The sequence below is a fragment of the Doryrhamphus excisus genome, chromosome 10, assembly GCF_030265055.1.
Source record: "Doryrhamphus excisus isolate RoL2022-K1 chromosome 10, RoL_Dexc_1.0, whole genome shotgun sequence".
NCBI classification, from domain to species: Eukaryota; Metazoa; Chordata; class Actinopteri; order Syngnathiformes; family Syngnathidae; genus Doryrhamphus; species Doryrhamphus excisus.
The window spans coordinates 11515418-11542633 of NC_080475.1; the positions used below are offsets into that span (position 1 = coordinate 11515418).

The window sequence follows — 27216 nt, forward strand, 5'->3', positions numbered from 1 at the left end:
GGTCGCGGGGGTGCTGGAGCCTATCCCAGCTGTCTTCGGGCGAGAGGCGGGGTACACCCTGGACTGGTGGCCAGCCAATCACAGGGCACATATAGACAAACAACCATTCACACTCACATTCATACCTATGGACAATTTGGAGTCGCTAATTAACCTAGCATATTTTTGGGGAGAACACGGGGGAGAACATGCAAACTCCACACAGTGATGGCCGAGGGTACAATTGAACCCTGGTCCTCCTAGCTGTGAGGTCTGCGCGCTAACCACTCTCCCACCGTGCCGCCCAAATACTGTACATGTAAAACTAAAAACATTAATTCTGTGCTTGCGTTTAGGACTTTACTGGACACTAAAGTATTTTTGAGACAGTTAGGGGCGGAGTCATGCATACCGAGACGCATCATCACTCCGTGAGCAGCCTGCAGGGGGCGCTGACCTTGTATTAAAATATCAAAAAGCAGTGATACAAACATTCCATTCATTACCCCCCCCCCCCCCCCCCCACCCTCCCTGCTGTGCAAGGAACGAGTGCTCGCTGCTGAACTTACCCTAGTGCATGCTGGGATATGCTGGGGGCCTCAGGCCTCTCACACACACACACACACGCACGCTCTCTGTGGACCACATCCACATTTCCATGGCGACTCATTGCATGCACACACGCACACACTCAGTATGATAATAAGTTGCTCTTCTGATGCAAAGGAACTCATCAATAATTCATCGAGGCAGAAGACTTGAAGGTTGTCAGGAAGTAAAGCAGACACAAAGTTGGACAGCTAAATGTGTGTGTGTGTGCTTGTGTGCATGTGTGTGTGTGCCAAAGTGGTTCAGGGATGTTTACATGTGTTGCATATGTTGATGCTAATCCTCATGTTGATGGGACATCATGTGATTTATATGTTCTTGCAGATAAACAAAGCACACGCATGAACATTATTCATTCATTTTCTACCGCTTATCCTCACGAGGGTCGCGGGGGGTGCTGGAGCCTATCCTAGCTATCTTCAGGCGAGAGGCGGGGTACACCCTGGACTGGTGGCCAGCCAATCACAGGGCACATATAGACAAACAACCATTCACACTCACATTCATACCTATGGACAATTTGGAGTCGCTAATTAACCTAGCATGTTTTTGGAATGTGGGAGGAAACCGGAGTACCCACGGGGAGAACATGCAAACTCCACACAGAGGTGGCCGAGGGTGGGATTGAACCCTGGTCTCCTAGCTGTGAGGTCTGCGCGCTAACCACTCGACCGCCGTGCCGCCCCGCCCCGCATGAACATTATATAAAAAATAAATGTGGAATTTTAGAAGAACGATTTCTTCCCAGGACTTCCACATCCGTTCCTATAAGACCACCTTAATGACCTTCAAGGACCTCCTCAAGGGCCAGTTAATGACCTCCTTAAGGACTTCTCTAACAGTCCCTGAAGACTGTCCACACCTTCAGGACTGCTCACCCTCAACAAGGACTCGTCAAGGACCAGCCTAACGACCTCCTCAAGGGCCAAAGAATGACCTCCATAAGGACTTCTTAAGGAACCTTCGAGACTTCCTCAAGAATATCCGAAAGACCGCCCATGGGCTTCCTCAATGCTGAAGCATTATGGGATGTCAAATGTCTGCACCTGATGCGCCCTGGGCTGCAACACATCCAGCTGACTCTGATCTGGATCAGGACCAAAGCCTGGAAGCAGACAAGAACTGCGCGAGAACCAGGTCTTGAAAGCTTAATGATCTCGTAGTAGTTCTAAAAAAAGAGATCTGCTCTGTGATTGGTTGTTTGTTTGCAGTATAAGGTCAATTTAACAGGAGCTCTGGGGTGCATCCAGTGCTGGTAACCATGGCAACAGCAAGGCGGATGCTCCGTGTGAAAAGTCCCTGCCTGTTTTCGGAACATTCAAATATTCAGCAGTTTACTTTGTTAACTGCAGCGTTTGTTTCGACATCTATCCTCTTTTGTTCCTTCACACCCCCTTCACGCCCCCCCCCCCTCCTCATCACCCCCCCCCCCCATCCCCTACCTCCTCTTCCTCCTCCCCGTTCCTTGGTTCCTTTACTCTCAAGTGTTCTTACCCCCTCCTTCTTCGCTCTCTATGTAAATGCTTTCGACATGTCGAGGTGATATTAGACGCTGTCTTACCTCAGGCGCACGCACGCTCACACGCACACACACACACACGTCACGCATCTTGAAGTGTGATTCTCACACTTTGTCTTCAAAGGGACCACACACACACTTTCGGGAAGTGTATGTGTGTGTGTGTGAAGGACTTCCTCATCAGTATGTTCTACTCTGTGTCTGCTGAGGGACCAGAAAAACCTCAGAGACGTCAACGTAGTCAACTTAAGCAATCGAGGTAAACAAAACGATACAAAGAGACAAATAAAGCAACAAATTAAATTACCAAAAAAATGACTTTGGCCCTTTGTATCGAGTTGTGGGCTCCTATAGAGCAGCTACACACAATAACCAGCACAGAAAGTGTTCTAGGTCTTCCAGAATCTGCACCTATTCAGCTGTATTTCTTTGGATTTCATTTTTCCCGTAAAAAAGTTTTAATTTAAACGCCCACTCCGCTGTAGTTAGTCACACTCACCGTTAGCCGCAAACAATATTGGAGTTGATAATAAACGGTGATGTATCTTTTCAAAATGTCGGCTTTTGTGGGTTGGATTCCGAATTTGATCCGGAAGTAGAGACTAGAGAGTCCCACTTCCCAAGAAAAGGTTACTTCAAGACGTCTCTCAATGGTAAGTAGCTTTAGCATTTTAGTTTTCTACAGCATCGGTAACATCTAATGTGGCCACTAATTGTGTTGGAAAAACGGCTATTAGCATCCCCGCTCCCTATATGCAAGCGCTTTTGCACCATGACTTACACAAAATAAACACATTTACACTGGAAAGTTTGTCGGCTAGTCCAGCTGCATACTGGCCAATGTTTACAAAACAGTTCAGTGTGAAATGCCGTTATCAGGAACTCCCGTACGAGCCATTGCTAGCAAGTAAACAGAGGAGCAGAGCTTTTGGAGGGAGCAGAGAGCTTTGCTGACTTACAGCCACGTCCATATAAGTAAGTCCGGCCCTTTGTGACATCACAAAAGGACAGTTTTATCACGCCTCTTGAAACCAAGCTTTTTGCGCCACCCCAAACTTCTTTCCAAACGTGCAAACCTCATTATCTGAAACTCTAGCATCATTTAACACGAGAATACAACATTTATAGATCCGAAAAGTGGGGAAAACATCATAAGTATATCCCCTTTAACAAATATGGTAAACATTTACAAGATACATAATGTAACAAACCAAGGTCATGAACAGTTAACATTAATATAACCAATGAGTCTGAATAGCTAGCAAAATGGCCGACAACAACAACAATGGATAAAAGGTGACAACCAGCACACAACATAAAGAGTACAGAACATTAACAAATGCAGTTTTCCTTTAACTGACATTTGTAAAAGGGTTTCTTTTCACATTTAGCTTTTTTTTTTTTTTTTTTACAGCTGCAGGATAATTTTATGATGTTATTGTATCTTCTACCTTCCACAACACTCTTTAAGTCCCGGTGGGATTTATGTGTGTGTGTGTGTGCTGGAGACTTGTCAGACACAAAATGATATGAAAGCACACTTTGTGTCTTGCCTGTGACACAAAATATTCATGAGCACAACTACTTGTGTGTGCATGTGTGTGTGTGAGTCAGTCTACGCAGGTGACTGTACATAAACAATCATCATCATCATCATCATCATTGATGGTGTGATGTTAAAAATGAAAACCGAGGCTGTGTGTCAATTCAAATACTTGCACTCTTTTGTGCGCGTAGGTATGGCAAACACATTGCACTGTCAGCACCCGGGGGTTGCACTCAAAATCCCCAAAATGGATATTGCACAGTGCTGGATACTTTCCATTTTCAATCAGTTGCGGAAAGGGAGGGACTAACTTGAAGTAATGGCGGCTGAAGAGTAGTAGCAAGTATTGAAATAGAAAAAAGGAGATTGTTATTTCTATATATACTTATTGAAGCGTACGTAGTATTCCATTGGAGACAAAAACACTAAGACATCACCATGGAGGCAGTAGGGCCAGGGGGTTCTGCCATGTTTTAGGAATCAAACCTTTGAAACAATGAGCTGCTGATCGCACATATGTACACTCTCAGCATCTTTGTCTATTTCCATCTCAGTCTTTCCTGAAGGGGACTTTCTGGGCCGGCGTGTTCTGATGCTGAATGGACTTAATTCCTCTATTCAGCGTTTGTAAACCTCCCGCTAATCCTCTCAAGCAGCATCAAGGCTGACTGACAGCTAGAGCAGGAGCGGCCCATGCCATGCACATCAATGGACCAGGTCAGGAGGTCATATGGGTCAGCCAGACAAGGACTTGGAAAAGGGGGATGGGCCACAAGGTCGATCACAAGAGAGCAATCACATGATGTGACCGGAGTTGGGTTTGCAGCTAGCGGCACAACACGCGAAGTCTTTTTTAGCGCTTGGGAGTTTGACCAACCACAGCAGAGTGGGCGTGCCTGGAGGACATTGAAACAGACCGTTTTCGCGGAAAAGACAAAATCCACAGAAAAACAGTCGAATAGGTGCAGATTCTGGAAGATCTACAAAGCTGTTTGTGCTGAAAGGGTTGAAAAGTGAGCATAATAGGTCCCCTTTAAGCTCCACAATTTAGTTCTATTGGCATTGAGGCTTTCACACTGCTGCTGTCTCACCTCTTTTACGCCTCTTATGCTGTGTCTGAAACCTTCTTTATCTTCTTCTAAAGTTCTTCTTCAAGTCACCTTGATGAAGGATGCACAGAACCAGTCCTGAATGCTGATCTTCACCATGAAACATTCATACGCAGTGATGCTATCAGCATCAATATCATTAACAGTCATCAACGCCTCGCTTCTCCACACACACACAGTGTTGGCGTAGTACACTCAGGAACCTGTGACAGCGCCCCCAACAGGTCATAGAGGTCACAACAAGCTGATGGGTAAAACCTTCTACAATATCATGGCCTTTGTGTCCTCTCAAAGCTTAGGTCTCCATCATAGAACCGTCATCATAATGCTCACTGCCTCTAAAGTAAAAAAAAAAAAAACTTTTATATGTTGTCATGACAACCCAGACAAAGACAAGTCAGCAGAGGAAGAAAGAGAATAAATGGATGGTAACTCCTCAGTGTTTGCGTCAGGACCAAACAAAAGTAGCATGCATTTTTTTCCTCCCCTATTGTTAAGGTGTCCCTCCTTGTAGATATAAATACATACAGCTACAGTAGATATAGATCAAGTAGACACACTTTGTTAATCCTTTGAAGGAATTGTGTCCAGGGTTCATGTGATTGGTCTCCAGAGGTCCAGACCAATCTTCCAAACCTTGCAACAATTTATGGAAGGTTCTGATCCAACCGTTCCAAAAGCAAAGAGTGACATAATTAAGGCTCAATGACATCCACAGCATACTACACACACACACACACACACACACACATATGCTGGATGAACACAACCAGTCCAAAGTGTGTGTTCAGGGGTGGATGTAATAATAAAATAAAAGGATGTAATGGCCACTTTGATATGTTGTAAACCAAAACATCATTAATTTTTCATTTTCTACCGCTTATCGTCACAAGGGTCGTGAGGGTGCTGGAGCCTATCCCAGTTGTCTTGGGGCGAGAGGCGGGGTACACCCTGGACTGGTGGCTAGCCAATAACAGGGCACATATAGACAAACAACCATTCACACTCACATTCATACCTATGGACAATTTGGAGTCGCTAATTAACCTAGCATGTTTTTGGAATGTGGGAGGAAACCGGAGTACCCGGAGAAAACCCACGCATGCACGGGGAGAACATGCAAACTCCACACAGAGATGGCCGAGGGTGGGATTGAACTCGGGTCTACTAGCTGTGAGGTCTGCGCTCTAACCACTCGACCACTGTGCAGCCCGATATGTGTAACATCGCATACCTTTTCCTTGAGTAAAATTGTCCTAAACAACCAACAATACTCTGAAATGAGTATTCAGTTAATTTTTGTTATTTTTAGTAGTATCGCGTTTAAAATACGTGAATTTGCTGATTATTACTTTGGAGTAGCCAACGCCTTTCCAATGTTACTTGGTGATGTGGACTGAGCAAGTGGTAAGTAACAATTGTCCTGTTTACTTTGTGTAAGTCATGGAGGTGGGGTTCAATTACAATTGAGAGACGCCTTGAAGTAACCTCTTGAGAAACGTCGTACTGTCCAGTCTCGAGATCACATACGGCTGTATGTTAAAAGCCGACATTTTAAAAAAACAAATTGCCGTTTATTATCTCCTGTACCATTTATTAACTCCGATAAAGTTAGCGACACAACCTGGAACTCTTTCTATGCACTCTGCAATGTCACCAACATTAGGGTGGAATACATTAAAACAGACTATTTTCGCGGGAACCACAAAATCCAAAGAAATACAGCTGAATAGGTGCAGATTCTGGAAGAACTAGAAAGCTTTGTGTGTGCTGGATATCGTGCGTAGCCGCTAGGGATGAGCGAGTACACCATTATCTGTATCTGCTCACCGATCTAAATGTGTTATGTATGGCTCATGTCAGCCATACACGCTCTTGTGTACCTAATGTTGTGGCCAGTCAATGCAGGTTATATGTATTGAGTTGCAATCATGCATGTTATTGAACTTTACCAATACCAGTTATTGAAGTTTACCAAGTAACTTTAAATACAAACCAAAATAGAGGCGAGCTAAAGAAAACCTAATAAAGTGGAGGCATTGTGACAAACCAGCCGTTTTCAACTTCCCAAATGCACCGTGTGAAGTACCGCTTAGCTCCTTTGTGGCTCAGCGCATCCCTCGCTTATCGTCACTACAGTCATGGCGGTATGCTGGAGCCTATTCCAGCCGAATTCAGGCGTGAGGCGGCGTACACCCTGGACTGGTCACCAGTCAATCGCAGGTCTTTCAGATCTAGTAACATCAACATGTCCGACAAATTAAGATGGTTTGTAATGCTAATGCTAAAAACAATGCTAACCAGAAAGCTAAGAAACTGAGGTAATGTCTCTTTTTCGTAACTGAGATTATTCTAGATTATTCTGACCCAGAATGTTGCCATCATAAACCAGACAATGGAAGTATGAGTATTGTCAGTATGGACACACACACACACACACACACACGAGTTGGCTAGCACGCTAACAACCTCTTAAACCTGCTCCAAGAAGACCACAACATTCAGCGGCCATTGTTTATATTTTGATGGACAGCTGACCTTTGACCCTTCATGTCACACTGATTGTAAAGTGAGGATGTCAACCATGTCAAGTTCTCCGAGCGAAAGATTCCGGAAGGTCATGTTCCAACATGGTCCTGATCCAGAAGCACATGTTTAAATTGCAGAGCTCACAATGCCTGTTCCATCCCGCCCAAAATCTGCTGGACTGACCAGAACATGTCAACACAATGGACCATCACAGGTCAAAGCACCTCCCGCCTTCCCATGATGGATGTCACTTCTTGCCTCACTGGACCACATCCATCATGACAGCTCAGAACCTGAAGCAGAACTCATGCTGCCATGCTGCCAGGCTGCCAGGCTGCCAGGCTGCGGGATGTTGGTGTGTAATTAATGACAAGTCAGCACAATTAGCAGCCAGCTGTCAATCAAAGAGAGAGACTTACTAGAATCAGCAGACACCCCGTCTTTCTTTCATTCCTCCGCCAGACGACAAGGAGCGCGAGAGACCTGAAGACGGAGACGGCAGCCTCAGACAGATGGAGAGAGTGAGGAGGCGGGGCCAGGGTGTGGGCGTGGGGGGGCGGGAGGTGTGGGGGTTTGAGAAGCAGCCAGTAAGCCTCCCTATTGTCAAAGACACATTGTTATACTAGAAAGAGAGAGAGCGACAGGGGAGGGGGAGGAACCTCACTGTAAGGCATGTGGGGGGGGCGTGTTCTTCTGGGGGCGTGGCCTGGGTCTTTTAATATTTAATCAGCAGCTGGAGGCGTGAAGTTTGGAGAGAGATGGTAGAGCGAGGATGTCTTTTATGTGAACAAGCGACACGCCGGCCACACCTTCCCTACACGGCACCACGGAGCGATGCGCTGATTTTACTGTTTAACCCCGCACACGGGAACGCTGCTGGGTTGTTGTTTTTTTTGGCATTTCCACAGTGGGAGATCATTAACTAAGACATACACGTGGGAATGTTTTCAGGTCGGATCACAAGGTGAATAGGATGTAATACATCAGGCATACTACGTGAAACACAGGGACACACCATAACTATAGAGGAAGAAAAAACCCTTTTGTCTTTTGCTACATCTTCTTCTTTCTATTTGGGCTTTTCCCTTCAGGGGCCGCCACAGCAAATCAATCTTCTCCATCCAACCCTGTCCGTCTCACACAAATCACCCTATGTCCTCCTTACTACATCCATAAACCTCTTTGGTCTTCCTCTACGCCTCCTACCTGGCAACATCCTTCTACCAATATATTCGATCCCTCCTCTGGACATGTCCCAACCATCTCAGTCTGGCCTCTCTGACTTGATCTCCAAGGCCTCTAACATGTAATGTCCCGCTGATGTACTCATTCCTGATCCTATCCATCCTGGTCACTCCCAATGAGAACCTCAGGATCCAAAAATCAAGAATGAGACACATGGAATTGCATATGGGTCACTCTTCTCCAAGTGTGGTTCATAGAGGTTGCAATCCTGCTAATAGCACCACCTTGTCATGTTTTGCCTCCAAGACTCCCTTTTGTTCTTTTGGTCATGTGACAGCAACAGGGCGGTGATGTCACTGTTTTCAGAAAGGAGTGATTTGCTTGTCTACACTGCAATGAAAACGTCTCCAACATGTCATCAAACCTCAAGGCTGAAACCCTGTTGTCAGTTTGGTCCTATCCGCATGTTCTTCTTCTGAATGTACTCTACTCCTGTTTCAATATTCCAGTTGCGTCCTCCTGGATGTAGGTTAGCTCAGCTGATGTCATCACAGCAAAGTCTTTCTTAGTCATCTGACTGCTCATGTTGTCATCATATTTGCTCTGTCCAAGGTGCTAATAAGTCAGCTTGTGTGATTGGGTGCTGGATGATGACATAATAACTGCTGGAGATCAGCTGCTGATTGTTCTCACGTGAATATGTGTTTTAACAAACGCTCAGACACTGTTGTCATGGCAATGTGTGAGATGACTGTCAACGCTGCTGGTGTGTGACAGAGAGATGACTGAGTGTGTCACAACACACATTCATGCATTTACTCAACCGTGTGTGTGTGTGGGGGGGGGGGCTGAGGAGGCTCATCTGGGGGCGTTTGTCCACTTTTACTTGAGACCCTCATGTAATATTAATCACACACACACAGGTCACATGCACCACTGCACACACACTCGCATCAATCAAACACACAAAGAGGCAACACATACATGGCCTAAGGGGCGTGTGTGTGTGTGTGTGTATTCGTGTGTGAGGACAGCTGGTGGAACAGCACACATAAATATTGTGTATATGTCCAATCACACAACATTTGCATAAATCGACCCACAAAAACAAAGTGTTGCACACAAACAAAAATCAATTGTCCGCAAACACATTGTCGTGTAAGTTATGGCTGACATTGCTGTGCTTACATTTAGTCTACCCATGAAACAACACAGAACAATATCTGACAAAAGTACACAGTACAAGAGTACAGTACATGGCTATTAGTCAGTGTACAGCAGTATAGATGTAGTATCCACTGAACGTCAACATACAGTATTGCCTAAATAGCTGGCAACAGACACAAGTAGCAAAATAATTGTGTCTTGCCTTGTTGGTAGCGTGCACGGTTGCTGCCGACATTTTTGGGAAGCTGCGGTTCATAGCAGGGAATATGGACAGCATGATCCGCTCCCTTTCTTCTCGAGTTTAATGAGGCTTAACAGCATGCAAAATGTAAGAGATAATTGTGTCTTGCCTCCAGTCAAGTACGGTGGCGGGAGCAGCGTCATGGTCTGGGGAGCACACGAGTGCTGCCGTCACTGGGGAGCTGTGATTCATTGAGGGAAAGATGAATTCCAACATGTAGTGTGATATATACTTCATGAAGCAATTTCTGTAGAAATTGATTGTGAATTCTGAAGCGGAAATAAAAATGTCTATTTGAAATCTGGACCAATAACCATCAGATTGGGAGACGGCCACTCCCCATGATCCTGTTTTCGCTCTGTTCTGACGCTCTTTTCTTTGTGTCTGTACAGAGCCATGTATGGTAGTTCCTGGGCAGACACAGATACTGCTGGCATTGAATTTCGGCTTCTTATAACCACTCAAGGCAAGGCATCTTTATTAATATAGCGCATTTCATACCAATAGTATAATATATAATAATACATGTGCCTTGCTAATTAACCTTTTTGTACTTTTTCTGACTTTATCCCCAAGGCATCTAACATAATGTAATGTTAATGTTAATGTAATGTAATAACGTAATGTCTGTCAGATGTACTCCTTCCTGATCCTATCCATCCTGGTCACTCCCAATGAGAACCTCAGCATCCTCATCTCTGCTACCTCCAGTCTCAAACTCAATTTACTTGGGGGCCACTGGAGCTAGGGTCTGGGTGAGACTGGGCCACATCAGGTTTTGCACAAAAAAAAACAAAAAACGTATTTATTAAAAACAGAAAAATTAATAAACTTTGCTTTGGTTCTGATTTTCTACAAGAAAAGGTCTGATAAAACATTCCACTCTTATGAAAAATAAACAAATCAAGAATAAAGAAAATCAATAAATCAGTAATAAATAAATAAATATAATAATAATAATAATAATAATAATAATAATAATAATAATAATAAAACAGCAAATAATAAAAACTTAAGAAACCACATATAGTTGGTGGGTAGACAAATTATTTTTTTCAGATTAAAATGAACAAAGCATTATTAGAGCCCTGTAGACATGACAAAACACGACTATAGTCACATTTATACTCTTTTTATTTACAACATATTGCGCAACTGCAGGGTCTTGAGACACATGCTAACTCGCAAACTAGAGAGCTAGCGACCTAAATGGTAGCCTCCGAGTTATTTCCTTTAAACTTAAAAAAGCCAAAAACTTACCACTTCCACACGGATAGGGAGGATAACTTTTAACAGTTATTTAACCTTTAACATGAACATTAATCAAACGTAATAATTTTTTCTGGGTACATGATACCATACAGCATCCATATCAAACTTGAGCGGGCCGCACTAACATTAAACTTTCATATCAAGGCGGGGGCCTCAAACTAGTGTCCTGCGGGCCACATTGTCGCGTCTTTGAGACCCCTACTCTAGACCAAACAACATGGCTGATTTCACCACAGTTCCTTTCATTTTAGCTGAAACTCTTCTATCACACATCACGCCTGACACTTTTCTCCACACGTTCCATCCTGCCGCACACGCTTCTTCACCTCCTTTTCACAATCCCCAAGTACTTAAATTTCTCCACCTTCTATATCTCTTCTCCCTGTAACCTCACTCTTCCTCTTGGGTCCCTCTCGTTCCCACACATATACTCCAGGGCAAACCTCCACTCTGCGAGCATCAGCGGGAACAAAATAGAGAGCCTCCGCCCTCATTTTCATGGCATCGTGTATGTGCCTTCTGTGATTTTTAAAACAAGTCCTCCTATACAGTTGACCACCAGCACCAGCAGCAATGTTTGATACCCACATTCAGCATACAGTAAATCTCTTAATAGTGGAAGCTAGTGAAGCAGCATGAGTGGGCATGCAAACGCTAATCCAGTCATGTAGGTATTGCTCCTCTTTTACTTCCCCCCAGAGACAAAGCGACTGTATGACTGACAAGAGCTCTCACTCTCACTGCGTCTCATGCCGTTCTGTGAAGTGCCTAGGTGCTGAACTAATGCACACAAAAAAAACACTTCCTGTCTGTCTGGAGGCAAGAGACGAGGAAAACAGATATGGATGCACGTGGAAATATATGGAGGCCGTGATTGCGTATTGAAGTATTGGGAGTGAGCGGTCGTGTTGACTAAGACTAAGACTTTTATACATTACTGTATATGTCAACAATGGCATGGAAACAGGAGTTGAGAATAATCAGAGTGCTGCTAATCAACCGTATGTTTGTTGTGTGTGCGAGGATGATTTTTTTTTTCAAAGTTCGTCTTTGTTAAGACGATGAAACAGGTGCGCGAGTGTGACATGAGTGTGATTTAACACACTCCCTCCCTGCCTGCGTGTATGTGTGTGTGTATGTGTGCATAGAAACAAAACATGAAGGACGAGTGAGGGGGAGGCGAGGGAGGATTCATTCAGGGTGGAAAAGCAGCTTGTCGAGCGACGAATCAAGCGGGCGGAGTCACGAAGGGGGGAGGTGTGGAGGTGAAAGGTGACGTGCAGTAATTGGGAGGAAATGTGTGTGATGGATGCACGCACACACACACACACACACAGAGATAGAGTGTAATGGGGTGAAAGGAGCTCATCCTAGCATAGCTTCCTAGTGAGGAGCAGCCAAAATGTCCTCACAAAGACAAAGAAAATGGCATGCCAACAAAAAAAACACACACACACACTGTGCTACATGCAGTTAACGAGTTCAAACATCTTCCTTTATGTGTCATGTGATGGTCACCTGACCTAACCTCCTCATGCATTTTACTTCCTGAAGTTTAAAAACAAATCCTGTACCAACCTGTGGAGGAGACAACCTCTGATGAGCGTCGACTTTAGCGTGGAGGAAAACAAGGAGATATCCTCATCAGGGAGGAACGTTCCTGGGAAAAAAACATTTTAAATATTTATTATATAAAAATGTATCAAACACAAAGTAGTACTCATAACTCTTCAATCAGCTCTAGTCGCGTGTTAGCTTCTCTTTACAATATTGTCATTCGCCGACATACATTAATATGCTAATTTAGTTAGCCACTCGTCCTCAAACTAGATTGCTGGTCACATGATTGGTTAAAAGCTTCCACTTTCACCTTCTTCCTCTCACTCATTTAGTCATGTGGCGTCCGGGTCAACCTCCAGGGCAGACTATGAATCACTTCCTGGTGGCTTGTCGGACGCTTTTGATTGGTTAATGAGCTGTGAGGAGCACCCGGTTGGTTCATCAATCAATCACAGCTCATTGATCAATCATCTGCCAAAGTGTCCACTGATTCATTGCTACAAATGAAAAATCAAACATACACTAACACAGAAAACAAGGTCACAGAGGAGAAGGCTAGCTTGTTACTTACTTGTCCTACTTTAGCATAACACATTAGCTAGTTTCATGTTAGCACAATAAGAGTCCAACACCACGTTACTCACAAAAAAATACAGACGTTCTTGAAGCTAAAAAGTTGTCCGCCATCTAGGAATAAAACTAGCCTCAAAATGGCCACCGCTAACTGGACTAGCTAGCTTCTTACTTATGACTTCATTTAGCATTAGCTAATAATGTACCTGCATGCGAGTCCAAAAAACAAAAAGTAAACAGTGAAGCTGGTGTGAGGACAAAACATTTGAACATTTCTCTTCTGCGTTTGTGACACAAAGTAGCATCCAAATAGGACATGCGGTTTTAATCCTCATTAAAGCTGCCTATGAAGATAAGGCCGCATGCGTTCTTTCACTAATCTGATGCTTGTAACTCCGCAAAGTGAGACATTAATCTGTTATGAAACAGATTTGTTCTCTCTATCCACAGGATGTTTTATTTATTTTATGCAAAGCTGCTCGCTATCGCAACATCAATATGCTAATGCAGCTAGCGACCGAGCTAACACTCACAGAAAGCATGAGCTGAATGTAAAAGCGTTACATTCACTTTGCGGGGAACTTGAATGATGGTTTAGGACACAACAAACAGCCGAATAGAAGAAGAGAAGAGAAAATCTTTGGAAGCTTCAATAACACTGGAGCACACACAGGAAGAAGGAAGGAAGAGGCGGAACCAACAAAGGAAGTGGGAACACTGAGACAAAAAAAAAAATCCATTCAAGAGAAACTTCCTCACACATTCAAATTGTGTTAATGTTTTTCACCAGTAGTGTCAATAAAGTTTTTCGGTGTGTGTGTGACATGTTACCGGACTGTCTCACAACTGTCATGACTTGGCATTTTAAAGATTTGATGAGTCATGGTGTCCACTTAACACCGTGTCAACATCACACACACACTTGAGTCTATCGGAGGACTGCTCGCTGTCAGCCATACTCTTCATCTCCATGGCAACATGCTCCGTCACCATGGCAACATCAGCTTTGAAGAAGTATGTGTTTTACCTTATTCCTCTAGTGTCACTGAAGGCAACATGGAGACTATTCCTTTTACGCTACATTTAGACTTCCTCCAGCAAGTTCCTGGAAAACTTCCTGCAGCGTCAGTGGGAACACACACGCACGCACACACACACACACGCACACACACACACACACAGTCGAATCGCCTCCAAGCATTTGTGTTGATTGAACCAAACTGTCCAAATGTCACAAAAAAACATAAACAGCTAGTTGTCAGTGTGTAGCATAATGACTGTTTAAGTTTGTGTCACTGTTGAGATCTGTACATGTGAGCGTGCATGTGTATGTGTGTGTGTGTGTGTGTGTGTGTGTGTCCTGACAGAGAGAGAGTGTGTGTTGTCTCCACAGGGAGCGATAGAGAGAAACCAGCCGCTTTATGGATTATTAATAACACCTGCAGCAACACTCTGTATGTGTGTGTGTGTGTGTGATGTTAGGGGGATGGGGACCATTGGGGGTGCTCAGCAGTTGGTGTGATCAAGGACGCTTCATTCACACTCCACTGTGTGTGTGTGCGTGTGTGTGTGCGTGTGTGTTATAATCTGCTGGGGGGGGGCCACACCCTAATCTGGGATCAACAATAGGCTGAGACTCCTCGTCAAGCCTTTTGTGACTTTGTCTCCCCTCAGCTGTTCACTCAAGGTGGACCGCATCCAACGCACCTCACGTCACCAAGACACGATAACAACCACAACTTTTATAAACTGATATTTTTGTTCATTTTTGTTTTTTTTTGTGTAATTTTAGTGCTTTTTTTAAAAAAAAAAACTGGCTCTTTTGAAAGAATTGCATTGTGGGAAATTGAGTGTTGTAGTCTTTTGCGTCCTCATTGGCTATAGAACGCCTTCCTGTTTTGGTCATGGCATGGTAGCAAACTAGCTAACAGTATGAGCTGTTGCTAGCCGCCATTACAAGAATTGCATTGTGGGAAATTGAGTGAATTGTTGTAATCCTTGCGTCCTCATTGGCTATAGACCGCCTTCCTGTTTTGGTCATGACATGGTAGCAAACTAGCTAACAGTGTGAGCTGTTGCTAGCCGCCAATACAAGAATTGCATTGTGGGAAATTGAGCGTTGTAGTCTTTTGCGTCCTCATTGGCGATAGACCGCCTTCCTGTTTTGGTCATGGCATGGTAGCAAACTAGCTAACAGTATGAGCTGTTGCTAGCCACCATTACAAGAATTGCATTGTGGGAAATTGAGTGAATTGTTGTAATCCTTGCGTCCTCATTGGCTATAGACCGCCTTCCTGTTTTGGTCATGACATGGTAGCAAACTAGCTAACAGTGTGAGCTGTTGCTAGCCGCCAATACAAGAATTGCATTGTGGGAAATTGAGCGTTGTAGTCTTTTGCGTCCTCATTGGCGATAGACCGCCTTCCTGTTTTGGTCATGGCATGGTAGCAAACTAGCTAACAGTATGAGCTGTTGCTAGCCACCATTACAAGAATTGCATTGTGGGAAATTGAGTGTTGTAATCCTTGCGTCATCATTGGCGATAGACCGCCTTCCTGTTTTGGTCATGACATGGTAGCAAACTAGCTAACAGTGTGAGCTGTTGCTAGCCGCCAATACAAGAATTGCATTGTGGGAAATTGAGTGTTGTAGTCTTTTGCGTCCTCATTGGCTATAGAACGCCTTCCTGTTTTGGTCATGACATGGTAGCAAACTAGCTAACAGTGTGAGCTCTTGCTAGCCGCCAATACAAGAATTGCATTGTGGGAAATTGAGCATTGTAGTCTTTTGCGTCCTCATTGGCTATAGACCGCCTTCCTGTTTTGGTCATGGCATGGTAGCAAACTAGCTAACAGTGTGAGCTGTTGCTAGCTGCCACTACAGTAAATATTAGCCGACTGTGTGACTCTGAGGCAGAAAACTAAACGGCCGGACCCTCAGACACACCGAAGGAAGGCAAACCGATAAACACAACGGCAGGTGCAACACGCTTCAACAAGGACACAAAAACGCCACAAATTAAAATTTAAACTTTGAATTGTGTTAATGCCTATTTGAGAAAAGTGTATGGTGAGGGGATTTATGCATTTATGCATTTCCCACTTTTCTGACCTATAAATGTAGTTAGAATGTTGTATTCTCATGTTAAACGATGCCAAAATTTCAGATAATGAGGTTTACGCATTTAGAAGTTAGCCCTGAAAGAAAGTTTGGGATGGCTCAAAGTGCTCAGTTTGAAAAGGCGTGGTAAAACTGTTTTTTTGTGATGTCACAGAGGGACTTCTTTATATATAAGGAAGTCCAAGCGCCACTGCTTACTTGCTAGCAATGCCTCAAAAAGGGAACCCATATTTGTTTACAATTTCTTACCATAAGGCACAAAGTGGTTGGAGTTCCTGATTCCGTACTAGCAAAAGAAATGTATTGTAATTTTAACGGCATTTCACACTGGAATGTTTAGTGAAAATGGGCCACTATGCAACTGGACTAGCTGACAAACTTGCTGAAGAACAAAATTTGGGCCACTAAGTGTTCGCCTGCAAGCCCCTCCCCCAGGCCTGGCTACAGGCGAGATACGGCTGAAAGGAGAGACCCTTTCATGAGGTCGAATGAATCACTCTGTCTTGCCTTCGGAGAACCTACCAGTAGCATATAGCTCCTTGTAATCACTCGTGCACTCATGAGACCAACGTTGTTCATATTCAACACAAACACTCGCTACAGGGTTCTGTGTGGAAGCACGGTTACACGTCGCTAGCTGAAAACAAGAATAAGACCTTAATCCCTCATTAATAATACAGCCATTGTGTGACACTGACATTGATTGGTGATTAATGGCATCTCAAAGCACTGTGAATCAAAATGCAATGCACTGGTTGTCTGCCACCAGTCGGGGCGCTGTTGAGTCACATGTCTGGTTTTACATCTAAAGAACATGACGTGAGCTAAGCTAAGCTACATCCATGAAGAGCGCCACTGTGACACAACATTCATTCATTCATTCGCTTTTCCTCACGAGGGTCACAGGGGGATGTCTTTGGGCGAGAAGCGGGGTCCACCCTGGACTCGTGGCCAGCCCATCACAGGGCACATATAGACAAACAACCATTCACACTCACATTCATACCTATGGACAATTTGGAGTGTCCAATTAACCTAGCATGTTTTTTTTGGGCATGTGGGAGGAAACCGGAGTACCCGGAGAAAACCCACGCATGCACGGGGAGAACATGCAAACTCCACACAGAGATGGCCGAGAGTGGAATTGAACCCTGGTCTCCTAGCTGTGAGGTCTGCACGCTAACCACCAGACCGCCATGCCGCCTGACACAACATCATTAAGATCAATATAAACCAATAATCACATAATATTAAATATGTAGTCATCATTAACTGGATGGATTAACAACATCACAGTGTTAATGAAGTTTAATAAAGTACAAAGACCTCATCATGAACCACACACACACACACTCCCTGAGGGTCCCGGCACAGATGAGCAGTGGGCGGCTGGGGGTCCCTGAGGAATCGAACCAGCAACTCTTTCATCTGCGCCAACAGATGACACACACCCACGTGCACATGCACACATGCACCGAGGGATGCTTTGAAGTGGTGCTACTGTGATACAGGTAGGTCACTGGCAGTCACGTGCACACACCATGACGCTTTATGCAGCCTGCATACTTCAAAGACAAGTACCAGTGTGTGTGTGTGTGTGTGTGTGTGTGTGTGTGTGTGTGTGTGTGTGTGTGTGTGTGTGCATGTACATGTTTGTGTGGGTGGGACATCCTGTCCGTGTTGTAAATGTCACATATCAATGCTTCATTGTGTCCAATCAAGCAGCGTCAGGCTGTGCACATAGAACATAGTCTTTAGGCGTAGCCCGACTGACAGTCTACATTTGATGACATCATCAATACCACCTGAACGCCACCTTCAAAGATGACATTTTTAAACAGGATGCATCACTACTATACTTTTTTTTTTATCAGGTCATATTTCAATGACGTCACAATATGGTGACATGTGACCCCTGAAGGCTATAGACCATCACACCCCCTTTCACAAACACCCGTGACTCTCATTTTATATTTCATATTCATTCATTTTCTACCGCTTTTTTCCTCACGAGGGTCGCAGGGGGTGCTGGAGCCTATCCCAGCTGTCTTCTACCCTGGACTGGTGGCCAGCCAATCACAGGGCACATATAGATAAACAACCATTCACACTCACATTCATACCTATGGACAATTTGGAGTCGCTAATTAACCTAGCATGTTTTTTGGAATGTGGGAGGAAACCGGAGTACTCGGAAAAAAAACACACATGCACAGGGAGAACATGCAAACTCCACACAGATGGGATGGCCGAGGGTGGAATTGAACCCTGGTCTCCTAGCTGTGAGGTCTGCGCGCTAACCACTCGCCCTATATTTCATATTTGTGTGTGTATGAGTGATGAATGATGACGACACACAACGGACCACTCATTGGTGTGTCTTGAGGAACAACACCTGTCCATGTACGTGCGCATACATAATACATGTGACAACATATTCCCTAGAATGCTGCTTCAACACACATACATGCAGATAAAGTTGGGTTAAGCAGATGGTTGCCAGATTGTATCACAATATAATCACACACACACACACAGGTTAAAGTAAACTTCCTGTCATGTGTCCATCTGTTCAGTGAAGCCAACATGACGACAATCAACATAAACTGAGTCAGGGTCATCTTAAAGACGCACACAAGAACCCTGTATGTGTGTGTGTGTGTGTGTGCATGTTAAGGAGACGCGGTAATCTCAACGTGCACTAAGGCCTTCAGATTAGTCAAATGCGTGTTTTAAACTTGAATAATCTCACTCTGTGATATCATCATGTAGGGTTGTGTGGGTTACGGCCTAGCTGTGAAGGTGACCCCTCAGCAGGAGCGCTACATGCTAGGGTTGACTGACTCAGCAAGTTGTATATACTATAAACATATATTTTAAATACATTACTATGTTGACATTTAATTCAATTGTTATAACTGGTTCGCTACAGAAGAAGGTCAAAAATGTTTGAAACAGTAGTAATGATGTAGTAAACAATAATATACATACATACATATGATCCACGCCGAACAAATAAAGTGACATCGCCTGTCAATTCCCGCTTCACCCAAGTCAACTTTCTACTTCCGGTGTGTGTGTGCACGCGCATGTGTTGGAATGCTAGCTATTCTGAGCGCAGCTGTCCGAGACAGGCTGGGACCTCCTGCCAATCATCACAGCCATTTCAGTTCGGAACGGAATCAAAATAAGAAACAGGACCAAAGAGCTAACAGCTAACAGGACCAAACAGCACACCAGACTCCATTGCGAAAGTGGTCACTTAAAAAGTGGTTGAGCCCACTGAGAGACTGTTCGAACCCAAACTAGACACACACACACACACACACACACACAGGAGGATCGTAAATGACTATGTCGAACCCACTTGTGTTCCCAGCGTCCAAAAATAACAAAACAGGAATATTAAATTCCAACACTACAGTCTGGCTAGTGCCTTGTTTGACACGCCTGGCTCACCCACTCACTCACTCACACACACACACAGACGCACGCGCGCGCACCTTCCTTCCTGCGGCGGCCGTGGTTGGGAACAAAGTTAGACAAAAACGACCAGAAGACAAAAAAAGACAAACGCCTTTTTACGTTCTCACCTGAGCTGGCGGTCCGTGGAAAAAAAAACTTCCAGGCGCCCGCGAGTGAAACCGCCACGATCAGCCAGAAGAGCCGCACAACAGGTCCACTGAGACCCCGCCCCACCCGTCTGAGCTGCGCCGGCAAGCTCATCTGACGCTCCTCTGTGGACAACAAACTGGTACCAGTCAAGTTCTATGCACAGTACAGTATATACAGTATTTATTTAAAGTACTACTGCACTACTATATACAGTATATTGTACAGTTTATATATGTACATGTGTAACATAACACTGCACTTCCAATACCATATATACTTCTTATATATGTTTACATTTAACTTAGCATACGACACTGCAGTTCAACGCTGGACTGCAGTACATTTTTTTTACATCAATAACTATAATAGATAATTCTGATGTCATCTCTATGCAACTGACAGCCACTAGGGGGCGTATTTGCATAGTATCAATGATACACTGGACTTAATTTCTCTTCATCCGGGTTACATTTTCCTGCCAATACACAACTTTGTGTGACTTTTATTTTAAAACAGTCCAAAGTTTAAAGTTGTATCCTCACATTGAGACGTAAAAAAGAAAGGTGTGTAGTAAATGCACACATACTGTATATTTATGTTGTACTTATAAGGGTGTGTGTTGCCTTCAGGTGAGGAGCCGACAAGTCCCGCCCGCCTACTCTGTCAATCACCACCATGAAGACTTGTCAACAAGTTTTATTTTGAAAAGCAAGATAAAAATACATTGTTGAGCTACTTTATCTTTTCAGTGACATCATCGGTGTCAAACAGGTTTTAGTGAATAATAAAAGTTAAATGACCTGCTGATTTTGTCATCAGTAGAAAGATTAAAATTGGCACAATTTTATCGTCTCCTCTTGATGTTCAACTTCTGGTGACAGTGAGAACGCTGCAAAGAGAAACAAGGTAAAAAAAATGGCTGACAGGAAGCTGACCAAAAGGCATTCAGAATAAAGCCACCAATAAAGGCTTCTTATTTCCTTTTAAGACAGCAACCCGTTTAAGGTCAAACTTCATGTGTGTGTAAACATGTGATATTTAGTTACCCATCATCCTGTGCAGGTCTTCCTCAGGAAAGGGGCGTGTCATGTTCGGCAGGCGCTTCCCCCTGCCCCTCCCCCAGCAGGATGCAGAGCTCAGACAGACGCTGCTGCATCTTGGGGATTCCTGACAGCTGACTCTCCAGACGCAGCTTCTCTTCCTGAAAGGGGAGGAGTCACAATGTTAGCCGCGGCCTGCACGTTTCAGCACTCTGAAAGTTCAATCACAGGCTCCTCCCACCACAAATTTACGTTACCGTTTGACCGCATTTGCAGACTTCTGGTCACATCAGCGAAGGTGAAGGTCAAACAGGAAGTGGACACTCACCTGCAGAGACAGACGAGTGGACGCATCCAGAGGCTCGAAACGCCAACCGCCTTCGCCATCAAACTGCAGGATGTGAGAGTGGTACTTCCTGTGGTGGGACAGTGAGTAATATATTATTATATATACATTTTAGATAAACATATTTTGGTTAGAAGTGTATGGCTGGTCTCAACTAGCAGTTTGAAACTCTGCTGCCCCCTGCTGGCATAAAACATATACTAGCGTGTGTGCACAATGTATATATGTGGGCGTGCATGTGCGTTCTGACCAGAGGGAGGGTCTATGTGTGATTGACAGCAGCGATATCCCAGCATCCTTTGCAGCCTGGAAGATGCTTCCTTCCACATCGATGCTCACGGCACTCGTGCACTCGTCCAGCAGGGCGAACCTGGGCCTTGACCAGACATGTGACCCGGTTTCAAATGAGTCATGTGACCCACTCCGAGCGTCAGGGTGTTTTTATGCTCACTTGTGGTAGAACATACGAGCCATTCCCATTCGCTGCTTCTCTCCGCCTGACAGGACGTCCTTCCAGTCACTCACTGACTCCCAACCTAACACACACACACACACACACAGTCACGGTTGTTATAAACACACAACACATGTACTCACACACACACACACACACACACCTCCCTCCCTGTCCAGGATGTAGAGAAGGTGCACAGTGGAAAGGATCTCCTCCAAACAAGCGTCTGTGAGTCCTTTCTGGACCATCTGCTCCACAGAGTCTGGATAGATCACCTGATCCCTTAGAGTCCCCTCAGACATGTAAGGCCTGCACACACACACACACACACACACCAATGTGACTTAAACCAACTGGACAGTTTTGAACTTGACCAGCATCCTGGAATACTGTAGTATGGAGTGTATGTGGTACTAGTACTAGTGTAGTATGTGATACGCTAGTACTGTAACACATAAGTAGTACCTCTGTGGTATGTAGAACATGTGGTGTGGTTCTGGTCGGTACAGGACACCTCCATAAACGGGCCACAGGCCGCTGAGGATGCGGAACAAAGAACTTTTCCCACAACCGTTGGGTCCCGTGATCAACACGTCCATGTCATCGTCCACCTGTGACAATCATGACATCAGCACGTCAACATGAGGCCACGCCCACTCCTCTCCTGTTTTGACAGTTAAGACTTTACATAACAACAACAAGTATTATATTTGCATGTAAACACTGCTAAAGGATGATGGGCCAATCACATTGCCTGGCATGTGTGTGTGTGTGTGTGTGAGAGAGACCTGGATGTTGAGGCAAGACACAACCACATCCCCCGTGGGTGTGATGATTGGCAGGTTCTCGCAGCGAATCCCCTTCTCCACGCTGACCACCTGACCTGCAGCAGGACAGCATGTGATATCAGCTGTGATGTCACTTCCTGTGCTAACACTTTTCCTCCTTTCACAATTGTCAGTGTCTTTCATGTGATTGTTTACAGCAATAAAATGAGGCTATCACAGCTAGGAGACCCGAGTTCGATTCCACCCTCGGGCATCTCTGTGTGGAGTTTGCATGTTCTCCCCGTGCATGCGTGGGTTTTATCCGGGTACTCCGGTTTCCTCCCACATTCCAAAAACATGCTATGCTATGCTAACATGCGACTCCAAATTGTCCATAGGTATGAATGTGAGTGTGAATGGTTGCTTGTCTATATGTGCGCTGTGATTGGCTGGCCACCATCCCAGGGTGTACCCTGCCTCTCGCCCGAAGACAGCTGGGATAGGCTCCAGCACCCCTCGTGAGGAAAAGCGGTAGAAAATGAATAATTTTTGTTGTCTCAGTGGGCTGCACGGTGAAAGTGGTTCACTCGTAGGCCTCACAGCCAGGAGACCCGAGTTCGATTCCACCCTCGGCCATCTCTGTGTGGAGTTTGCATGTTCTCCCCGTGCATGCGTGGGTTTTTTCCGGGTACTCCGGTTTCCTCCCACATTCCAAAAACATGCTAGGTTAATTGGCGACTCCAAATTGTCCATAGGTATGAATGTGAGTGTGAATGGTTGTTTGTCTATATGTGCCCTGTGATTGGCTGACGACCAGTCCAGGGTAGAAGACAGCTGGGATAGGCTCCAGCACCCACCGCGATCCTCGTGAGGATAAGCGGTAGAAAATGAATGAATGAATGAAAGTGAGGCTAAAGCTAACTAGCAGTGGTCTTGGACATAAGCCTTGCCTCGCATGCCCAGATGACCGCAGACTCTGTGGCCGTGCTGTACCACCGCTCCCCCTGCTGGCGTCTCCTGGTCTCTGTCCAAGGACCGCTGGTAGATTCCCTCTTTGACATCCTCAAAGACATCCAACATCTCGGAGACGCGAGCCGTGTAGCCGGCTAGCTCTGTGACCTGGATGCAGATAGCGTCAGCATGTTAAGTAAACTAAGGAGGTGGGGTAGGTGGGCACCTCCTTATAGGAGCTCATGATCCTCTCCACGGCGTCAGCAGCAGCGTTGAGAAGGTTTCTAGCTGTGGTAAAGGCCTGCGTCCTCTCGCTCACAAGCTCCTCCTCCTTCATTACCATGGCCGCCTGCTTCACATCATCTGGGTCTGATGACATAATAGTATCAGAGGTTTGTTGCCGAAACAGCAAACAAGAGCGTGTGTACCGTATTGGGAGTATCCGGTAGCGGTGATGATGGGTACGGCGACCATGACCAGACCGGAGGCGCTCCACACGTACTTCATGAGGAACTGCTCCAGCATGACATACCACAGACGCTTAAGCAGGATCTGATGGATCTGACGCGACAATGACGTGTAGCTCCTCTGCAGCTGGGCCATCTCCACCTACAAATCAAACGCACCAAACATGAGCAGCAGGTGTGAGGAGTAAAATGTGTCCAGGAAGGGGCGGGGCCGCACCGTGTGGCCTCCGTAGAAAGCGATCTCTTCCGAATTAGCGATGATCCGCGAGTGCATGTGCCTCAGGTCACCTTTACGCCGCGCCTCCTCTGCTACCAGCTTCCCAAAACGAGGTGAACACGAACGCAGCACTTTAGCCGTGAGCGCCACCACCAAGCCAGCAATGACCGAAGGCCACGTGGTGTTGGCTCCTGCACGGGGGAGGGCCAAACAGCGCTCATCACAATGTCTTCCGCTGTGAGACGATGGTGGGAAGCAGATGTGAGATGGCGACCTTTGGAGTGGGCGGTTCTCAGCAGCGTGTAGCAGGTGACGACCACGTCCAGGATGGGTTTGGTCAAGTTGGAGTAGAGGTGAGCCACTGAAGCCGAGAACATGACGATATCCTCTGTCAGGGACTGGTCCGGGTTGGACAGGCGGGCGTCCATGTTGCTGACTCTGTAGTACGTCTGACATCACACACACACACATGTCATCTTCTTCTCAGTCACCCCTTCACGTCACCTAACCTTTGACCTACCTGGTTGGTGAAATAGAGCTGGTACGCATGGCTGACTAAGCGTCCCCTGAAGTGCAAGGTCAGCTGACCTTCCAGGAACCGAATGGCGCTGTTGATGAAGGTGGCGGGAACGGCCACGAGCAGCCATTTTAGGAGCTGTAGCATGAAGGCACGTGGGTTTTTCTGCACGATACACTTGACGATCATGCCTGTGCACGATAAGGTAACCAAACTGTGGTCAGTATCTGCAATCTGTGACCCCCAAAGAAGATGCGGCATCTATTACAACATAGGTCGCTATGTAAACAGGAAGTTAAAACTAAATAGATCCACACACACACACATACTGACCGTCCAAGGTGGCGACATAAATGGACAAGAAGGTTCTGGATATGAGCGTGAGAGAGTGCAGGATGAGCACTGCCACCTCAGGACACAGTAACCGTGGAAACAACAGCTTTAACAGACGAGCAAGTCGCACCACAAACTCCTTGTTTGCTGACGGAGACCTACACACACACACACACACATAAAGAAAAAGTTAATGTAAAATATATGAACTTATACAGTACACATGTTCACATACCTGTTGTCGCTTCTTTTCTGTTTACTTGCATCCACAGAAGTAGAGGAATTACTGACCACGCCCACTGGTTTAATTGTTGAACCCCCCTGAAAAATAAACACACTTGCATTGATTATGTATGCACGGGTGTACATGCGTTGTACTCACCTGGATCCGCCTCCAAACATACGGCGACAGTTTCTTGATGGCATAAGCGGCGAGCACAGCGGCCATAAGGCTTTTGATGCGCGGGTTCCGCCTCAGATGAGGCAGCAGCTTCTGATAGGTCAGCTGCATGTTGACAAGAGGTTACTTTCCACCCACGGACGTGGCAGTACCTGCAGCAGGCCACCAGAGGGCGGTATTGGGGTTCAACTGAGACTGGGGACCATCATCGTGCCAACCTTCGCTTGAGGTCACGTTGCACTGAAAAGTAAATATTTACATATGTTTGGGCTGCGTTATGTTATTGATCACATCATCATCGTGGGGAATACTCAGAATTACTGTCAGAATTCACTTTATTTGCTTGCCTGTAAAGTAAAAAAAACAAACTTGATGTACAGGAAATGGGCACCTAGCATACTTATGAGACCTGTTCCACATAATATTCCACATTATTTATTTAACAACCCATTACAATACACTCATATGTGACTTTACTCACCTGTATACACCAGTCATTATTTGCACTATGACCCATTTATCATTGCACTAAAATTAATATATATGCTCCTGCATATGCTCCTGTGTATATTTTGTTATTATCTTGTATATATCTTGTTAAATTGTCTTTTTTACTCTACTTTTATATACTATTTTTTAAACTTGACTACTGCACTGAAAGGAGAAGCTCTCCAATATCGTTGTACAGCTTGTATAATGACAATAAAGCCCATTCCATTCCATTCCATTCCATAATAACCAGGAAAAGGGCATGAATTACATTGGGCAAAACAGCGCCCCCGCCTGTTGCAGTACCGAAACCATGGCTGTGTGTCCCTCAAGTTATTTTGAAGGTAAAGCAAATTTGCAGTGTTCGCTCGGAGTGTAGTTTCATCAATGTTGTCCCATTTAATATTTACAGAAACATAAGTAGTATGCTCGCTTTTGTGACATATTGTAAACAATGTTATAGACCTTTATTACAAAATACTAAACAGTCAGTGTTTATATCAAAGTTCACTTACTAGAAAGTCCTTGTTTGAGTTGGTTCTCTCCTTGCTCTGACAAGACAAAGTAATGTAAAGAGAAAGTACCGTAATGTCGCACTTTAAGTGAATGTTGATATAGACGATGTCAGCACCGTTAGCTTAGGTCCGAGCAGAGAGCCTACCAGCAGGCTAGCAGCATCGAACGACTTAATTACGAACTCATTCCAACCTTGGTTGTCCACCAACAGTCCACTTAGCGGTGCCGATGTCCCGGTTGAACGTTTGTTTGGCCAAACGTCAGCTAAAGCTAACAAGACCAACTTTGTTCGTGTGATCTCAGCATGAAGGAGATTAGTTTCCGGTGGAGTCTCCTTCATCTGATCCTTTGGACCGGAAAACGTACATAAACCCCGTTCTGCACTTGTTGGTAAACAGGAAACACGAGCATTGATCCGAGAAGACGATCTGAAAGATTTAATGGCGTCAAAGTGCACTGGAAAGTTAGCTTTACCTGAGAGGACTGGCCGCGTTCCAATACTGACGTATGCTGCCCCTCCTACTGCCTTGCACACTCATCCTGCTTCCTTTTACAACGATCTTATGACAAATGTGTTGTAACGCTAATATTATTTTAGGAATTGTTTACTAAATATTGCTAACGCTGTTTAATAATACTTTGACGTAATGCTTTTCATTCTGAACATTTTATTTTGTTACGATTCAATGTTTAAT

General features: G+C 45.0%; 2 protein-coding genes across 12 annotated transcripts in view; both read right to left on the reverse strand.

Moving 5' to 3' along the window:
* Positions 1–20151, reverse strand: part of plxnb3 (plexin B3) — a 38143-nt gene extending 17992 nt beyond the window's left edge. The window contains exons 1-3 of one of the 6 annotated variants that reach the window (XM_058083490.1): positions 20003–20151; positions 12735–12816; positions 7711–7774 (exon numbers count right to left, since the gene is read on the reverse strand). The gene's annotated coding sequence lies outside the window, so the exon portion shown is untranslated. Of the gene's footprint in view, positions 1–7710; positions 7775–12734; positions 12817–13026; positions 13046–13822; positions 13842–19400; positions 19714–20002 lie in introns of those variants that run through there. The other 5 variants (XM_058083494.1, XM_058083493.1, XM_058083489.1 and 2 more) reach the window with 5 other exon arrangements.
* A 553-nt stretch (positions 20152–20704) lies between these two features.
* On the reverse strand, positions 20705–27053 carry abcd1 (ATP-binding cassette, sub-family D (ALD), member 1). 6 transcript variants are annotated; one of them, XM_058083500.1, is made up of 19 exons: positions 26714–26987; positions 26521–26556; positions 25499–25756; positions 25352–25437; positions 25117–25274; positions 24787–24974; positions 24541–24715; positions 24267–24457; positions 24011–24191; positions 23809–23951; positions 23582–23750; positions 22653–22747; positions 22330–22475; positions 22028–22173; positions 21862–21946; positions 21661–21786; positions 21393–21480; positions 21071–21225; positions 20705–20913 (listed from the first exon to the last, which is right to left on the reverse strand). In XM_058083500.1, exons 3-18 carry the CDS (start codon positions 25625–25627, stop codon positions 21094–21096), a joined length of 2238 nt encoding a protein of 745 aa, XP_057939483.1. In that variant the 5' UTR covers positions 25628–25756; positions 26521–26556; positions 26714–26987; the 3' UTR covers positions 20705–20913; positions 21071–21093. The 6 variants fall into 6 exon arrangements, with proteins under 6 accessions (XP_057939483.1, XP_057939482.1, XP_057939481.1 ...); XM_058083499.1 differs by having other exon boundaries at positions 26667–26987; XM_058083498.1 differs by having other exon boundaries at positions 26637–26987.
* Positions 27054–27216: the final 163 nt, after the last annotated feature.